General features: G+C 32.7%; 1 protein-coding gene across 1 annotated transcript; it reads left to right on the top strand.

Annotated features, from left to right (window-relative positions):
- Positions 1 to 2,945: 2,945 nt before the first annotated feature.
- LOC110112481 (pentatricopeptide repeat-containing protein At3g58590) lies at positions 2,946 to 5,483 on the top strand. The gene has a single exon (XM_020844728.2). It carries the CDS (start codon positions 3,262 to 3,264, stop codon positions 5,239 to 5,241), a length of 1,980 nt encoding a protein of 659 aa, XP_020700387.1. The 5' UTR covers positions 2,946 to 3,261; the 3' UTR covers positions 5,242 to 5,483.
- The last annotated feature ends 12,564 nt before the right edge of the window (positions 5,484 to 18,047 follow it).

Here is an 18,047-nt window from a genome sequence, read left to right as displayed (position 1 = left end):
TATATATATATATATATATATATATATATATATATATATATATCGGTAATCAATACCAAATGCTTAGTTTATAACATATCACATTTCAGTCTTTTACATCATCAATCATCGATCACTGTATCAGTAAATAGTATCTATGTTAGTAATATTATCAATATCAGTATTCTCAATGCCAGTTACAATAACAATAATCACTAATCAATAACAATAGTTAGTATCAGTACAATGTAAGCTATAATATCAATAACAGTAAGGAATAATCAATGATAGTAATTAGTATCAATGCAGTTTTCATATATTCAAAAAATGGTATCTTGATCTTGATCTTGTTCCTGCCCTTATAAATCCCGATTAGTCGCCCCTTATGATCTCAATCAATGAACCTCTTATAACTTCCCTTAAAACATGCCACAGTCATCTTGATTCCTTATAACTCTCAATCAGTTTCCAATCCTTTATCACTCTCATTCATCGACTCCGTCAACGGACTATGTGAATCTTGAAGTTATCACATAAGGTTACCAAATAACATATATCTAGATCTACTAGATCATCAGTACAATATAGTATATATGTATTATATTACAGTACCTATCAATCTTATTAGCATTACCTTTCAGTTCATATCATTCATTTTAATATGTCTTACAATTCAGTTCAACTTACCAATCACGATACATCATTTTTAGTATTATCATATTAAATCGCACTACATCACTTTCAACCCTATTTCAATATACATTTTTCCCTACTCATTTTACCCAAAAATTTCAAGATACAAATTTAACTGGTAAAAATGCAATAACATAATATCATATTACTTAGAATGATCAAATATATAACATATCAAAAGTTATATGATGAAAGCAAATGAAATTAAGAGATAATGCAATTTTAACATATTTATCAGAGATAAATTAGTAGAAATTAAAAATGATCGAAAACATAAGTAAGATGATAGCCACATACGACAAATAGAATCATTTTTAGAATAAAAAGGATGGATGAAAAAATCCCAACGACCCTCCTCTTTCCTCTCTCTTTCTCCTCTTTCTCTTTCCCCTCCCCCTTCTTCTCCTTCGATTCCTTCCTGGCCAAGGCAAGCCAGAGTGAGATCGAACAATTGTTTTGAGGAGATGGGTGTTGAACATCAATGGATGGAAGACATCTAGTGTCATTGAATGACTTACATAAAACAATAATTAATGAGAAATATTAAAATTAAAGTAATATTTGGCAGGCAACCAGGGGGAAGCAAGTATTGAAGGTAACTTGATGTTGTATGTTAATTGCTTATTCCAACGTTTTAAAAATCGGACCGGACCGACCGGTTCAACCGTGAACCAGTCCGGGCAGCTGAAGAAACCAGCTGGATATTGAATTGGCAAAAAACCGCTTAAAAAGCCGGTTGAACCGGATAACCGTCAAACCGGGCGATTTTAGAAGAACCAGCCGGTTGTTAAAATCGCAAATTTCAGCCGCCCATCAAAGATCGAATGGCGTAGATTTATTAGAGAAACAATTATCTCGCGTGCTGAACCATATGCCCTACGCCGCTTGTGCATTTCTTCTCTCTCACACACGGAAGCCCTTTCTTCCTCTTGCGTGCTTGGGCTGATTGAAGAGGAGACATACATCTCTGTGGGCCTGTGTTGGTGCTAGGTCGAGCAAGAGAAACATAATGGAAGTTCTGTGCGTGTGCGCAGCTTGGAGGGGAAATCTCTCTTCTTTGATCCTGCTCACGTGTACTAGAGGATGAGCATTTCTTCGTGTTTTTGGGAGGTAAGAGCTACAGTTAACATATTCATTTCCTTTCATTTTTGCTTGCTACTATTTCATAAATTGAGAACCACATTACACTTCGAACCATTATTATTTCTTTGAGAGAGTTGCCCTGCTATTTATTTGCAGTAGTCATATTCAGTCATTCTCATTGTAGAATGAAGACAAAGAAAAAAAATAAAAAAGAAATGTGTGGTTGAGCGTGGAATGATTATGTAATTTTTAAAGTTGTATTGTTGGTGAGATTTTGCATTTGCATGTTGCATGAATAAAAATGTAGCTAATTATTAGATGATATTGAGTATAGCGGTCACATTGATGTTCCCCTTAGAAAAAAAAAAATGTGTGGTTGAGCGTGGAATGATTATGTAATTTTTTAAGTTTTGCATTTGCAAGTTGCATGAATAAAAATGTAACTAATTATTAGATGATATGAGTATAGCGGTCACAAATTTGATGTTCCCCTTACTATGTGGTATTCACTATTGCAAATAAATAACATTCTCGTAGTAAAAGTTGGATTTTAATTATTTCAATAAGAAACTTGGACATCAATATTAATTATTTATTTAAATCATCTAAATATGCAATACAAAATTAATGATCATAAATTTTTTTATGCTAATTAGAGATTCATTTAGGATATTAGATTTAACATTTGACAAATTAAATAAATATGATCAATTAATATAATAATTGTATTAATTAATTAATTAATGATTGGAATGCTAATCTAATATAATTATTGATTAAACTAAAAGGGGATCAATTGACATTTAATTAAGTGAATTATTAATACAACTAATTTATCATTTTTTGTATTGACTAATCAATTGTTATATGATATCCAAAGCAAATATGCAATGAGTTAATATATGGAAGCACAAATCATTAAAAAAGAAATATAACTTAAGTTAATTAGTGTTTAAATAGAATTATGGATTAAGTTGTTTTAATTATCTAAATTTTTATTAGGCTAATTAAGTTTAATAATTTAATATTTTGTATTAACTAATTAATGATTTGGAGATATCCAAAGAAAATTAGGGATTAACTAATATTAATTATGATTATTATGACTTAAAATTTTGATTAATTACTAATTATTATGATATAAATCAAATTAGAAATAATTTATAGCTTTACGAAGGCTCTCTCCTCAAATACTATATAGCAAAAACTCACGAATAGTTAATACAGCGTTCTTCCATCCGCCCTGCCGTCCATCCTCGTCCAGAAAAGATCCTGGCCGTCCACTACAGTACCTTGCAGGCTCGTCTCCGCCACAACCCACTGCGATCTGTCTTCTCCGACGCGTTTACTCTTTTATTTTCGTCGCCGCCACCGGAAGCAATCAAGCCCCTCCATGCCCTCTCTATAATCTCCGGTCCTTCCACTCCGTTCTCCGTCAGCCATTCCCTCATTTCTGCTTACGCCAGCAAAGATGACATATCATCCGCCCGACGAGTGTTTGACGAAATGCCTGAAAGAAATTCCGTCTCCTACAGCTCCGTCATCTCCGTCATCTGCCGCAGCGGCCAAACTGAGGAGGCATGGGAAATTCTCTCCCGGATGAGAGCCGACGGATTGAGCCCCACTCGCTTTACATTCGCTCCCATCCTCTCTTCTTCTTCGTCACTCCTCCAACTTTCCCAAGCGATCCAACTCCACCCTTTGATTCTTAAATCTGGACTTCTTCACCCCGATCCTCTATCGGCTACAGCATTGCTAAATGTTATGGGGAGGAATGGGAAATTAGATGACGCAGTAAAGCTGTTTGAGGAAATGCCTGAACCAACCGTGCTAACATGGAACTGTATTATTATCGCATTCGCACAACAGGGGTTTGAGATGGATTCCATGTTTTGGTTCCGGGAGCTTATGAGGACTGGAATTGGGCTTACAGATTGTTCTTTGGTCAGCATTCTCAAAGTTTTTCGTTCCCTGAAGAGCTATGAATTTGCCGAACAGATTCATGCACTAAGCATCAAAAGTTTCTTTGGTTTGTCCATACTTGTCTCCAATGCTCTGTTAAATGCATATTGCAGTTGCTTTCCATTGGTTTCTTTAGATAAATTCTTTTCTTTGTTGCCTGCCAAGGATTTGATTACCTGGAACACATTTATAACAGCCATGGCAAAGATTGATAGGCCTGATAGAACCATGGAGCTCTTTTTATCGATGTCCTTAGAAGGTTTTTCACCTAATGAGACTACTTTCACTGGGATGCTTTGTGCATTCACTAAAATTGGCTTAGGAAAGTATGGAGAGCTCATTCATGCCAAATCTATCAAAAGAAATCTGAACTCTGGTGCTTATGTGGGGAGCTCATTGGTTGAGTTCTATGCAAAACACCACAGATTGGATGATTCAGTCACTGCATTCGCAGATATATCTAACAAGAATGTTGTTTCTTGGAATGCTTTAATATCAGGACACACAAATGAAGATGCCTTTGCTTCTTGCCTTGTGTTTATTAAAGAAATGCTGGCCTCAGAGTTTAGACCAAATGAGTTTACCTTCTCATCTATACTCAAATCGGTTTCGGTCTCCGATCTCGGGCAACTACATTCTTTCATAATAAGAATGGGCTATGAAAGTAATGACTATGTTTCCAGTTCAGTAATTACTTCTTATGCTTCTCATGGACTTTTTTCTGACGCCCTGGCTTGCACTGCATTGGTTACACCATTTCATGTTGGTTCATCGAATGCAATTGCTTGCATTTATAACAAAAAAGGTCGATTCGAAGAGGCAAATGAGCTTATTCTCCTGCAGGATTCTCCTGATAACATGTCATGGAACATTCTTCTAACTGCGCATGCATACAAGGGCAATTATTTGGAGGCTTTCTGGTTGTTCAGGAGAATGCAAGTATCCGGCTTCGTCATTGATAACTATACCGCTGTGTGCCTACTAAGCATTTGTTCGAGGATAAGCAGCCTTGACCTGGGTCGCTGTTTCCATGGGTTGATCCTGAAAGCAAATGCTGGGAGTTGTGAAGTATTTGTTCAGAATGTATTGTTGGACATGTATGCTAAGTGTGGCAGCCTTGAGAGCTGTTTGGCTGTGTTTGAAGAAATGCCTGAGAAAAATCTCGTGTCGTGGACGGCTTTGGTTTCAGGGCTGGGACTTCATGGGTTCATTGTTGAAGCACTAGAAAGGTTTCAGCAGATGGAGCAAGAAGGATTTGTGCCGGATGGCATCACATTCTTCGCAATCCTTTGTGCATGCAGACATGGTGGGTTTGTGGAAGAAGGGATGAGAATCTTTAATAGGATGAGGTGGGTGTATGGAGTTGAGCCAGAGATGGACCACTATGTATGTGTAGTTGATCTATTATGCAGCTTTGGTCGTACAAAAGAGGCAGAGGTTGTGATCAGTGGAATGCCCTTCCAGCCGAACACCATCATATGGCGTGTGTTTCTCCAGGGATGTAAGAAATATTCCTTTGCTTGATTATGAAACTTATTGGATAGTTTTATTTTATTTTTACTTTTCTTCTTTTTGCATGCTATTTGGTTGTTCTTTGAAGCATAATTTATTATTGATGTTTTTGTATTCCAAGAATTGATTTTTACTAGAAGACCGTTAAAAGTCAATATTAGTCCTTTTTTTGTGATTTATATTTATATTGTTTGGGGGTTTGGACTTAGACACATCTTTTGGAATGAAATAGTAGAGTATTTTACCTTTCATTCCCTTTTTTTCTTCATTTGGAAAAGCTGATGTTTGATGACATTATTGAGCTCTTTTGTGTTTACTTGATTTTGACTCATGCTTCTTCTCCCTCCCATCTATTACTAATTGTATACTTAGCAGTATTTTACAGGCTAGGATTGATTCCATTTTTACTGTTATTATGGTATTTTGCATAGATCCTGGTGAGTTTAGGTGAAAGATTGCTAATTGTCAATGGAAATAAGAAATTGGTAAGTGCTTTCTCCTTCCATAAACAAATTTGTTAATTGTTCTTTTTTTTTTTGCAATGATTTGTGAAAGGTCACCATCTTAGAAATTTGGTAAGAGGATGAATGTGGGCAAGGGCCTTTGCTAAATCTCTATAAACCTCTTATTGCTAAATCTCCATAAACAAATTTGTTAATAGTTCATGGTTGTTTTTTTTCTGCAATGATTTGTGAAAGGTTACCATCTTAGAAATTTGGTAAGGAGCTTGAGATTGAATGTGAGCAAGGGCCTTTGCTAAATCCCTATAAATATCAATTTACATTTTCCTATAAACCTCTTATTGCTTTAGATTAATTTACTCTTTGACTTCATTGTTATTTTTTTGTACTTGTTCTCCGCTCATCTTCTCACATGCAGGTGTAAATTGAGCAAGCTTTTTGTTACTTGTAAACTTGAAGTTATTTCAAATAGCCTCACTTAACTCTTGATTTGAGCCATGGTCCTCCAATCTTCAATAAATCTCAGTCCACATATTTGCCAAGGAGACTACTTGATTAATATCATAGTATTCTATTTAAAGTCAATATAGTTACTCTTATATATGCGGATGTTGATGATGCTAGAGAGTGAGACCTATGAAGAGTAAGAGAGAACTGGATCACTCCTTGTTGCACATGATTGCTTGATGAGAGAGAAAGAGGGATTTGTAGCAGAGTAGAAAGAAAGAAGGGAGAGGGATAGAGAGAGAGAGGGTCTAGGTCTTAAGAGAGTATAATGAGAGGAAATGAGAATATGAAATGAGGAGAGATGTTTTAGAGTAGATACGGTCTTAAGAGAGGATAATGGTAGAATAAGTGGAGTTTTGGGGATGAATAAAGTCATAAGTGAAGTTGTGGGACTGGAGAGGATATGGGTTTAGATGAGGAGTATCTCATTTGAGTCTTTTTACAATCGAACTTGTACGATACAACATTGAAAAAGCATTAAAAGTATCGTTCTTATTCAAAGGACGTTGATGATGTTTATTATAACAAGATGTATGAAAGAAAGAGATCGGGCAAAATTTTAATTAGCTTGAATAGGTTACAAATGATACAATATCAAACAAATCCACTCTCGCTCAAAATTAGCTTGAAGTTATTCCATCTAATCTTGATTATAAATTGTCTTAATATGTTATTTTATTTTAGCTAAACTTGCCTCATATATTTTGATTTAAGGTGGATCCATGCCAAAAAAACATTCAATTTTGATGAATTGTTTATCTTTAATAACAAAATCTTGTATGCTCACAAACCTAAAGGTTGAGCTAATTTCAAAGATTCTACAAGTCTAAGGAGCGAACCTTTACAAATTTTCGTGCTCATAAACTTAGGGGTTGAGCTGGTTTTATTAACATACCTAAAGGATTGAGAATTAAATTCAACAAGCTTAAGGGCCGAACCTTACATGCTCATAGACCTAAGGTGTGAAACCTATTAATTAAAATAAGCTAAACTCTTTCGAGGCGCCTTTTGGTGTAATGGTCGAAATTTCATTAATAAACTCCTTAGTTAATCGTACTCAACTCGGAGAAATCTTGGGATGGGTGATGTCCTGGGAAGTTACATTAACAAGAAAAATTGTGAGGCCCTTAGTCCAAAGTGAATAATATCTTGATAGTTAAGAGTTTGAGTTGTTACAAATAGTATGAGAGCAATATACTAGTAAGAATATGAGAACTATCATATAAGACAAAATATTGTGCCATGGGAGCCACCTCTTGAACACTATATATTACAAATTGCTACAGGGTGGAAGTCATCACTTGAACTTATAAGAGACACATCTAGAATTTCATCTGCATGGTGGATGAATTTGGGGTAAAGATGCTAACGATGATATATGTTACTTAAGTGAGAGAGATTGTGAAATCCCTTAAATAAAAAAAGCTAAACTCTTAAACATCGATGCGCCTTTTGGTGTATTGATTAGAATTTTATTAAGAAATTTTGTAGTTAAGCGTGCTCATCTCGGAGAAATCCTAAGATTGTTGATCTCCTGTAAAGTTACACCAACAAGACAAAACTGTGAAGCCCTTAAGCCAAATAAGACAATATCTTGATAATTAAGAGTTTGAGTTGTTACATAAGGGTTGACATGTTTTCCATCAACCTACCTAAATGGTTGAAAACTAAATATAACTTCAGTAAGTCTGATGATCGAACTCCTAAAAAATTTTATATACTCACAAATCTAAAGGTTGAGCTACTTTAATCAATCTAAAGAATTGAATGAAGGGAAAAAGGGTAACGATAAATATGAATGCTAAAATATGTTCAGACAACAAATTCGTTGGGTGATAATTTGTTAATTAAGAACATTATATAAAATAGAAAAAATTTCGAATAGTTTCACAAAGCAACGCACCTGTCTCGGCCGGCCCCATCTCGTATGATCTTCCCTAACAATGTAACTCTTCGTTCTTGTAACTTTCCCACACAACATAAAACTCCCTCCAGCCGCCCGTGATCTGGGCAGGAAGGATTTAAAATTCAATGACCCGAGTTGTTGATCTTTGATCTAGGTGGTGTAATTTTCAAATTGAAGATCCTATCCCGTTGATTTTTTTTTATCTAGGTGGATGATTTCTATTTTGAAGACCCCAATCCATCTTATCTTTGATCCGGGCGAGTAGGAACCATGACAAATGTCATCTCTACCTCTCCTTGCGGAGAGGGGATGGTGTGAGGCTGCTGAAATTATCTCAGGAGACTACCGTTCAGGAATCATTGGAGAATAATTTTTTATTAATCTAATAATTAACTTATTAATTTAAAATAAATTGAAATCTCATTTAATCAATTAAACAATTAATACAATTAAACAATTTAATTTAATAACTAATTAATCAATTAAAACATTATTTAATTAATTAAATTAATTAACCAATTTAAAATGTCTCTAATTAATTTATAAATTAAATTACAATAAAATGAAATAAAAATGCAACAAAAAATGTTTGCACTAAACAAACCTAAAGTACAAACTCACATCAACTAAGCTCAATTTCCTAAAACTAAAACACCAACTCTCAAACCAAACAAACTAAAATAAATCTTCAAAAGAAACTCCAAAGTTCCTCTTGTGCAAGCTCCAAAACAGCATGAACTCCTGCAAATAAACAAACAATAAAAATAAGTACTGTAAATCAAAATTACAGTGCAAGAAAAGAAAAGAAAAATAAACTACTGAATTAATTGGAACTAAAAGCAATGCTGAAACGAGAAAAACAAACTACTGAAATCGAAAACACTGGTGTAGCAATAGTAAAGAACTACAAACTAAAGTCACCGCTATCTAATCTACCCTACCCAAACAACCATGCAACTTTCAAACAAAGTCGTAAGACGTGTCTAAATGAAATCAGACCACTTCTTAAAGCAGAAGCCGTAAGACCTACCTAAATAATCAAGCAACTTTCAATGAAAATCGTAAGACTTATCTAAATGAAATCATACAACTTTTAAATGCAGAAGCCGTAACACCTACCCAAATAACCAGACAACTTCCAATGGAAGTCATAAGACCTATTATTTGGGGGGCTTCTAAAAGAAGTATCAAACCCCCAACCAAAACCTAAGGGCCACCTCACTTATTGAGCTAGGTTGTAAGACCAATCAACATGCAACTTCCAAATGAAACCGTAAGACCTACCTCAAAACCAAACCTAATGGACCACTTAGCTTATAGGGATAGGTTGTAAGACCCACATTCAGGCTACTTCTAAATGCATAAGCCGTAAGACCTACTCAAATAACTAGACAACTTTCAATGAAAGTCTTGGGACATGTTCTTTGGGGGGTTCTAAAAGAAGTATCAAACATTCCATTCATTCAAGAAAGATTGAAGCTTTCCTAACAGTGTTTTCCCATCATGTGGAGGAGGCAGGCATAAAATTAAAATTAATAATATTTTTTCTATAGTCGCCAATTATTATCAATGAAATAAACAGTCAAACAAATAAAACCATATATATTGATTGAAGTCCATAGGTCTGAAGTCAAACTAACTCCGCTTGTACATCTAGATAACAATGATTTAATATTACTTTTTTCCCTAATAAACAATTTCTTACATCCACTTCTTGTTGTATTTCCAAAAACTATATGTAGGTCAGGGCGGAGATAATGCTTTAGTGCACGTACACCGACCCATTCAACACACTGAAATGGTAGATCATGAATAATAATGCAAACTGTGAGTAAATCACAAAACTCTTGGTGGTCAAACTTATTATCTATTAAGAAAATGGGCGAAGTAGAAGTTGACTGCAAAATTAGCTGGCCTATGTCACTGGTGCTTCTCTTCTTATAAACTTGCAGATGGCATTTTAAATTGCTAATCCATTTTACTATCACATTGGTAAATATCACCACATTTTTTTTGAATTTACATCTTTGATTCCCATCAGTAGCTAAGGCTAACATCTCATAATGACCCTATACAGTTGAAATTATCCTTCTTTTCTTCTTAAGAACTTTATCCCCATCCTTCTCTTTCCTATCAATGCCACCAATATCAGCATCATCAAATTCATTAGTTTCTATGTCAATTTCATTTTGACCACTTACAACTCGTACATTTTCAATAAAAGACATACTTTCAACAGCAGTATTCGAGTCTTATATTTATGATCTAAAAATGAAATTAAACATAATTACGAAGGATAGTATACATTCATTCTCTTGAATTATAATTGGTTGATGCAAATGATAATGATGAAATCACGTCTCTTTACTGCTTCATAATTAAATAATTAGACAAGCATTATAATGCTAAAACAAAGATCAGAAAATATAAAGCTAAACCCAATTCAGCAAATAAGTAAACAAACTAGTTTCCCTCTTACTCTCTTTACTGCTTCAAAATAATTAAACTAGAGAAACAAAGAACACTAAAATTGTATATTGCATAAGTGATTAATTGCATATTGCAACCACAACTTCACAGCCTTTAACATACAATGGAAATCTTTTATACATATTAACACTTTAACTGCATATTGTAACCACAACGTATTGTTGATTAACTATATGCTGCTGATTGCATAAGGGAAGCATAAGTGCAACCACAACTACAACCTAATCAATGGAAGGGTTGAACTCTGAAGCACATAAGTACATAACATGATAATAATAATGATACAACATCAATATTCACTTAGCACAAATCAGAACTGAGATTGTGTGCAGAACAGCAACATCCAATATTTTATGATTTCCACACTAAACAATTGCTACAACAAAGAGCCAAAGACTAAAAGAGTAATAGAGTATAATATATTAACCATAAACCCTAAAATGAAAATATTTATAAATCCCTAAATAGAGAAAAACCCTAAATTCAAAAAAAAAATCTTGAATGATTAAATCCTATTCAACTTCTAAGCTCCAAAATCATCGACACGCCAAAAATAATATCAAAGGCAAAGAGATAGTGAGATTGAGATACAAACAACTACTAAGATACAGACTCTGGACTCTAGAGAGTGGAGGCTGCGAGATGTTGCATGTAGGCACGAACATCTATTAGAGAACTGGTGTCAACGAGAGTCGAGAGGAAATGAGCAAGGGCCACAACCAAGAAGGAAACGTACGCTCGACAGCTCGACAACGAGAGTCGAGAGAGAACGACTGAACGAGTGAACAACCCTAGACCTTTGGCACATGGCTTATACCTAGGGTTTAATAAAATAGGGTTGAAGTTGGTTGTCTTTGGGTTTTCGGGTCAACCTGACAAGATTTTTAAAATGGGTAAATTTTTCAAACATGAACCCGACCCATTTGGTAAACTGGTTGACCCTAATCTAGACTTTTTTTTGGTCAGGTCCAAGTCGGGTTTCGGATCAGGTTAAGTATTGGCACCTCTAGTATTTCCTCGGGTCAATTGAAGTTCTATCTACGTTGGGTTTGACTTAGTCAATTGATACGACCTTAGGAGGATTAGGGATAATTGGCAATTGTAATTCGCTAACAACTCTTAAAAAAAATAAGATTGAGAGATGGCATAGGAGGATGAAGAAAAATAACTAAGTTAAGGAGGGATTTTATTTTATTTGCATGCTCTAAATGCTCCACTAGTTCATAAACAAATTATTTTTATGCCTTTCCCTGTTTTATGTAGTTGCCACCTGGGCACGAGATAACTCGATCTCACCAACGAGCTCACTATATCAACCGCAACTTCTACCTATCGTCTTCAAGGCTAACAAAACCTAGTTTCGGACGAGTCTAGCCTAATGCACTCGACACGAAAACTCCACCTAATCACCCTAGTTCACTTGAACTCATCCCAAACAAATTTGGGTGTACAGCCTTCACTTAAACTAACCTATCTTTTAATTCTATGGCGATCAAAAGCTGAATCAATACTGCCTTGATAAAGCCTTCTGCAAGTCTGTAATTATATAAGAAGAGAGATACACTAATAATAGTACTAGGTCCACAAAATTAGGTCGGCAATAAAGAACTATATGGCCTTCTTTGCCACCTTACCAATCAAGGCTTATATCCACTGATCACTGATGCTAATTTATTAAGCTAATCTCCTGTTAACCATCTTTTCTCACCTGCCATCCTTAGCTTCCGAGCACAGAAAATGGTAGTAGTTCCTGACAGTTTAGGCTTCGTTTGAGATAATTTTTTTCTTACTTTCTATAACTGTTTTCTAGTACAAAAATTTCTGGTCCTTATTGCTTTTTAGAGTAGCTTTTTTGTAAAAAAATGTATAGTTTAAGAAAATTTTGTACTTAAAAGCTGCTTTAGAAAGCTAGAAGAAAGCTGTCACAAATGAAACCTTAATTAGCTTAATTAATTACTATGGCTGAAAGATTCTTCAAGAGTTCTTGGTCCTGTCATGAGCACGTCATAATAGACTTGGATATGTTTATTTTTGATGAAGGATTTCATGGTGTTGGTGAGAGTTTGGCTTCCAAAAGCAAGTGCTGCACTATATTGCCGACACTGTTAGATGGATCATTGACATATCTTATTATAAATAAAACTAAAAAAGAAGTGAAGGATATGTCAGGTTGTAAGTGAATAAGGCTTCGTCTGGGATGACTTTCTTACTGTTTCTTAAAGCAATTTTTTAGTACAAAATTTTAATTTTTGTATTAAAAAGCTGTTTTAAAAAGCAGTAATAATACCGTCTTGAACGAAGCCTAAGTGCATGAATAACTCGAAGCTCATTTATATGATGTTTGTTTTATATATAAATAAGATTTGAGTCCTCGTTTGTTTCGGCGTTTTTTTTATCTTCTCTGTTTAGAAATGACGAAATTATGTTTTGGTCGCTGTTTGGATGGAACGCTTCTATAGAAATGCTTTTTAGGGAACTTCATTTTTTCTATGCTTTGAGAAGCTTTTCGATTAGCTTCTCTATTAGAAAAATTCATTCCCTTAATCAATGCTTCTAAAACTATATTTTACAAAAGAAGAGGAAGAACGAAACGAAGCCTGAATACTTGCTCACTTGTTCATTTATGTTAGTGAATATATTATTTTATTGTTTAACAAGTAAATTGTTAAAAATAAAATAAAATACTTATTTAACGAGGCTTACTTTTTTATTTGTTGATTTATTCTTTGTTGTTGTATCAATTTTACTATAATTTTAAGTTTTAAAATTTATGTATATTATTAAATGATGAAATTATAAAATAATAGATATATTTAAATATATTTTATTAATTTTTAAAAATTACTGAATAATTTAAAGAACTCCCAATGAATTATGCTATTACTTTATTAAAATCTATATATTAATTTATGCTATTAGATAATTAGTTCAGCCTGATAAAAGCTCGATTTTGGCTCGAATTCTATAAGAAATGAAACTAATAAATAAGATTTAAAACTCGGGTCATGTTAAAATTAGAGACGAGCTCGATAAGAAAAAAAAAATGAACGAGCTTAAATAATGTAATACTCGACTCGACTCAGTTCATTTACAGCTCTGGGGACGTACTTATAAGACATGCATGTTGTTAGTTAACCAACTTGAGGATGATGAGAATGGAGTTGTAGGTGGTCAAAAACTAATACAATATTTCTATTTTTTAAAGAAATAACTGAAATATAGCTTTAACAATTAATTTCATTTAAAATGCAAGGGAATTTAATTGTATACTACAAATATTTTTAGTAGAAAAATTTTATATTTATTTTTATAACACTAAAATCTTTAAATGATATCATACATGAAAAGTTTATTTTATTTTAGATAAATTAATGTAGCATACTTTTTATTTTATTTACAATATCAGTGTTATATAAGTAAATATAAATATTTAAATATTCGATATATAAATATTTTGAAATTTAGTCATTCCTATCTAAATCTCCCTTATTAATATTTTTAATTTCCATTTATTTTTTAGAAGAATAAATTTAATTATTATACAAATTAAATTATATATATTTAATTTATTTAATTATATAATGATTATATCACATTTTTTAAGAGATTGATTTTAATCAAACTAGCTATAATTCGTTTTATAATTGTAAATAAAAAAAAAATAAAAAAAAAATAAAAAAAAAAAGATTGTAGTGCTAATTTCATTACACTATTTTGGAAATTTTAAATTTTATGATGAATTTAGGTTATTTGTGCAATTATTAAGTTGCCATTAGGCTTAAAGATGACTAGTAGTATAGTCCAATTATACGTCTCAAGGAGATGAATCTAACGATTTTAAAAAAACGATATGAAATTCCAAATGAGTATAAATCAAGCGATTGAAGTGAGGTTGAAAATTTTGGAACAATAATTGAAGAGTTATTTGAATAATTTTGATTTCAACAAACTTAAAGGGGAGCAGAATGTCTCAATGAGATGAACCTAGCGACACCAAAAATGATATGATACTCCAAATATGCCTAAATAAAAGCAATTGAGGCGTGGTTGAAACTTAAGGATATTAATTGAATGACTAAATTATCTTTGATTGTTTGAGAGAAGTACAATAAGTGTAAGATCACTCAATTTCAAGATCCTTATGACACTTCAAAGTTAAAAGCATAGTTCATGATTAAAGGAATTAATATAGGCCGTCTAATTAAATATTTTGAGACTTTGACCAAAATAATCAAAATGTCACTCTCACAAATTATAAATAGTCTCACAAATTATAAATAGTCCCCCAATATTTACATAAGTAGGGGATTGGAGCTTTGGCTTGGATTTGAAATATGAGAGAGGAGCTTCGAGATCTAATGAACTCTAAAGATCTACCTAATGATTGACACTAACAACCAACATCATCATATATCTGTCTTTGCCCGACAACCATCTCCCAACCATTGTCGATTGAAAATCATCTCTTGATTGTTATCAGCTGACTGCCATCTACCAACTGTCGTTGCTCAACTTCCATTGCTTGATTGTTATATCTTAATCACTAATATTACCATCTATTACTTCTCACACAATCTCTATTATAGTTCTCACCAAAGTTGGCCTTTATAGTGGTTCAACAGATCACTCTAATATTTGTATAACATAACTTTTTTAATTATGTTATCTCCTTAGTTTATATTAATGGTATTCTTCTTGCAAGGTGTGATCAATATGGTGTCATCAGAGTAAAACACTATCTTTAAATGTCTTTTTTTTTTTAGTAAAAATCTAGGTCAATCCAAATATTTCTTGGGCAATGAGTTTACCTAAACAAAAAAGCTTTCTCTAATGTTGATTAAAGCATTGTTTGGGACAAATTTCTTACTAATTTATGAAGTAGCTTTTTAGTACAAAAATTTCAAATTCAAAAATTTTTTGTGCTAAGAATCTGCTTTATAAAGCAGTAAGAAAGTTGTCTTAAACTAAGCCTGAATGTACATTCACATAATGCATCTTTATGGAAGCCAATTTGGTCATATGTAAGAAAAAGAAACAAAATTATAATGGCAAATCAAACACTAAGACATAATATAGAGCCATGACACACTCCAGGTGAAATAAAATGGGTTAAGACCCTTTTTAGGGAAATTAATTTTTTTTTAATTTTTCAATCTATTATCTTAGATGTTGTTGGAGTAGCTCCAGTGGAAGATAAGATTAGAGAGAGTCGCCTTAGATGGTTTGGTCACATCAAATGGAGGCCTTCCGATGACTCGGTTAGGAAAGTTGAGGTATTAGATTTGACTTATGTTAAGAAAGGTAGAGGTAGACCTAAAAAGACTTGGTTAAAAAATATTAGAAATGATCTTTCTTTATTAGATTTAAATGTGAATTTGACTTTTGACAGGATGCAATGGTGAAAAATGATTCATGTAGTCGATTCCACATGGTGGGACAAAAATTTGATGTTGTTGCTGTTGTTGTTCTAATCTATTATCTTAAAATTTGACTACTATATTGTTATCCACATTAATAGTAGTATTGTATTTCATGAAATAATCAAACACATTGATTATGAATATCATTTTATTCGGTATGATACTATTTAACAACATCATTACACTATATGCTTCTAGTTGAGAACTACTAAGTATTTTTACAAAGGCTATAAGTCTGCTTCAATTTCTAAACCTATATAATAAGCTATATCTAGGTTTCATTTAAGACAGCTTTCTTACTGCTTCTTAAAGCAGTTTTCTATAAAAAAAAATTTTGTACTAAAAAGCTGCTTTAAGAAGCAGTAAAAAAGTCGTCCAAACAAAACCTTAATTGATTTATATGCTCCAATTTGAGGGAATAATTTTAGAATATCATAGTTAAAATAAACTTACACTTTGAAAACATTTCAGCAAATTGTAATATATTATTTTTGTTTTAGTAAAACAATGATAATAATTTAAAATACTTACTTTTTACATGATTAAATTTTTTTTTTGCAAAAATAGAAAATTTTGCTTGCATATTAAAATATTTTATATCCTTAAGTCAAATCTAATTAGAAATATCTAAGTCACATTATATGATAAGCACCATAGCCACCAACTACCATTATTAGAAGCTCATTCCCATCAAATCTTGGCATGTAAGTTTTAATAATTAACAACTTTTTAATCTACCAAAGGTAGTTATATAATGATTCCTTAGCTCAGAAAGATTGGTATTTATATGATTTTAATTAGGAATCCAAAGGCTTTGGTGATGACCTAAAGCACTAATTCCTCCACCTCATCCTTACAATTCAAAAGAAGCCATCCCTTTCACTAGTTTCAATATTTGAGATGAGAGGAAAAGAGTTTTATTATTATTATTATTATCAATTGTTCTGTGACTTATTTACAGACATTTTATTTAAACTCCCAACTGTAATGAAAGTGAAAGAGCTAGCATCTTTCCTTGACATAAATGCCTCTTCTACATTTGAAAACCGCTGATAGTTAACCAGCGGTCAAACCGGTAGATAGACCTTTCTGGCGGTCATGTACCGCTGATATTTTCCGGTGATTAGACCGCCGGTATAACCGCCGCTTTTTATCAGCGGTTAAATGACGCCGGTATTGAATGAATTTCATGTAGTGTGCTGTAAAAAAACTTCTTTCAATCAACCTTGTAATAGTTAACATAAATTCAAACCGATAATTTTCAGATCAAAAGAAGCCAACCCAAAAGTTGCCATCTAACTTAACCAAAGTACTGATGGCACAATCTTTGTATCATGTTGAGATCCTTCTAGAATGCTCAATTGAAAGAATTGCATGATTAAGTAGCATCCAATACTCTCCATCAAGTAGGGCTGCAAGCGAATCAAACGTTTGACGAGCTACTCATTGTTCGGTTCGATTAAAGCTCATTTGTAATCATTTAATTAACTAAACAAACAAACTTGAACAATATTTTAGATACTCGATTCTTAAATAAACAAACTTGAACGCTAATGTGTTCGACTCATTTATGTTTGCGAACAACATTATTTGAAGATTAAGCTTGATAAAAGCTTGATTCGTGTTCGATTTTGAACTCCTGAATAAGCTCGATAAAAATTATTAATATTTGATTATAGAATTATTAAATATAAATAATATAAATGATTTATATTTATTATAATATAATGATGCAATTATTGTTAAATAATAAAATTTAAAATAAATAATATTATATTAAGTAATTGTAGCTTATATGGCTATTTATTTATAAATCATTGCCTTTATTAATACTGCTGTTAGAAAAATTCTGTGAAGACGGGATTTGCTTATAAATCATTGCTTTTGTTACATAGACAATTGCATAATGTATTTGTTCATAGATATGTTCATGAACGTGTTTGTTTGATAGTTAAAAAAAAATTGTAAGATATGTTTGCGAACATGCTCGATGTAATCGTTTGTTAGGAAGCACGATAAAGTTCATTTGTTAAG

The sequence above is a fragment of the Dendrobium catenatum genome, unplaced genomic scaffold (assembly GCF_001605985.2).
Source record: "Dendrobium catenatum unplaced genomic scaffold, ASM160598v2 fragScaff_scaffold_621, whole genome shotgun sequence".
Lineage (NCBI taxonomy): Eukaryota > Viridiplantae > Streptophyta > Magnoliopsida > Asparagales > Orchidaceae > Dendrobium > Dendrobium catenatum.
This window is presented reverse-complemented; position numbering and strand designations above follow the sequence as displayed.

Excerpts from the sequence above, each read along its gene's own strand:
- LOC110112481 (XM_020844728.2), top strand. The coding sequence starts at position 3,262 with ATGCCTGAAAGAAATTCCGTCTCCTACAGCTCCGTCATCTCCGTCATC.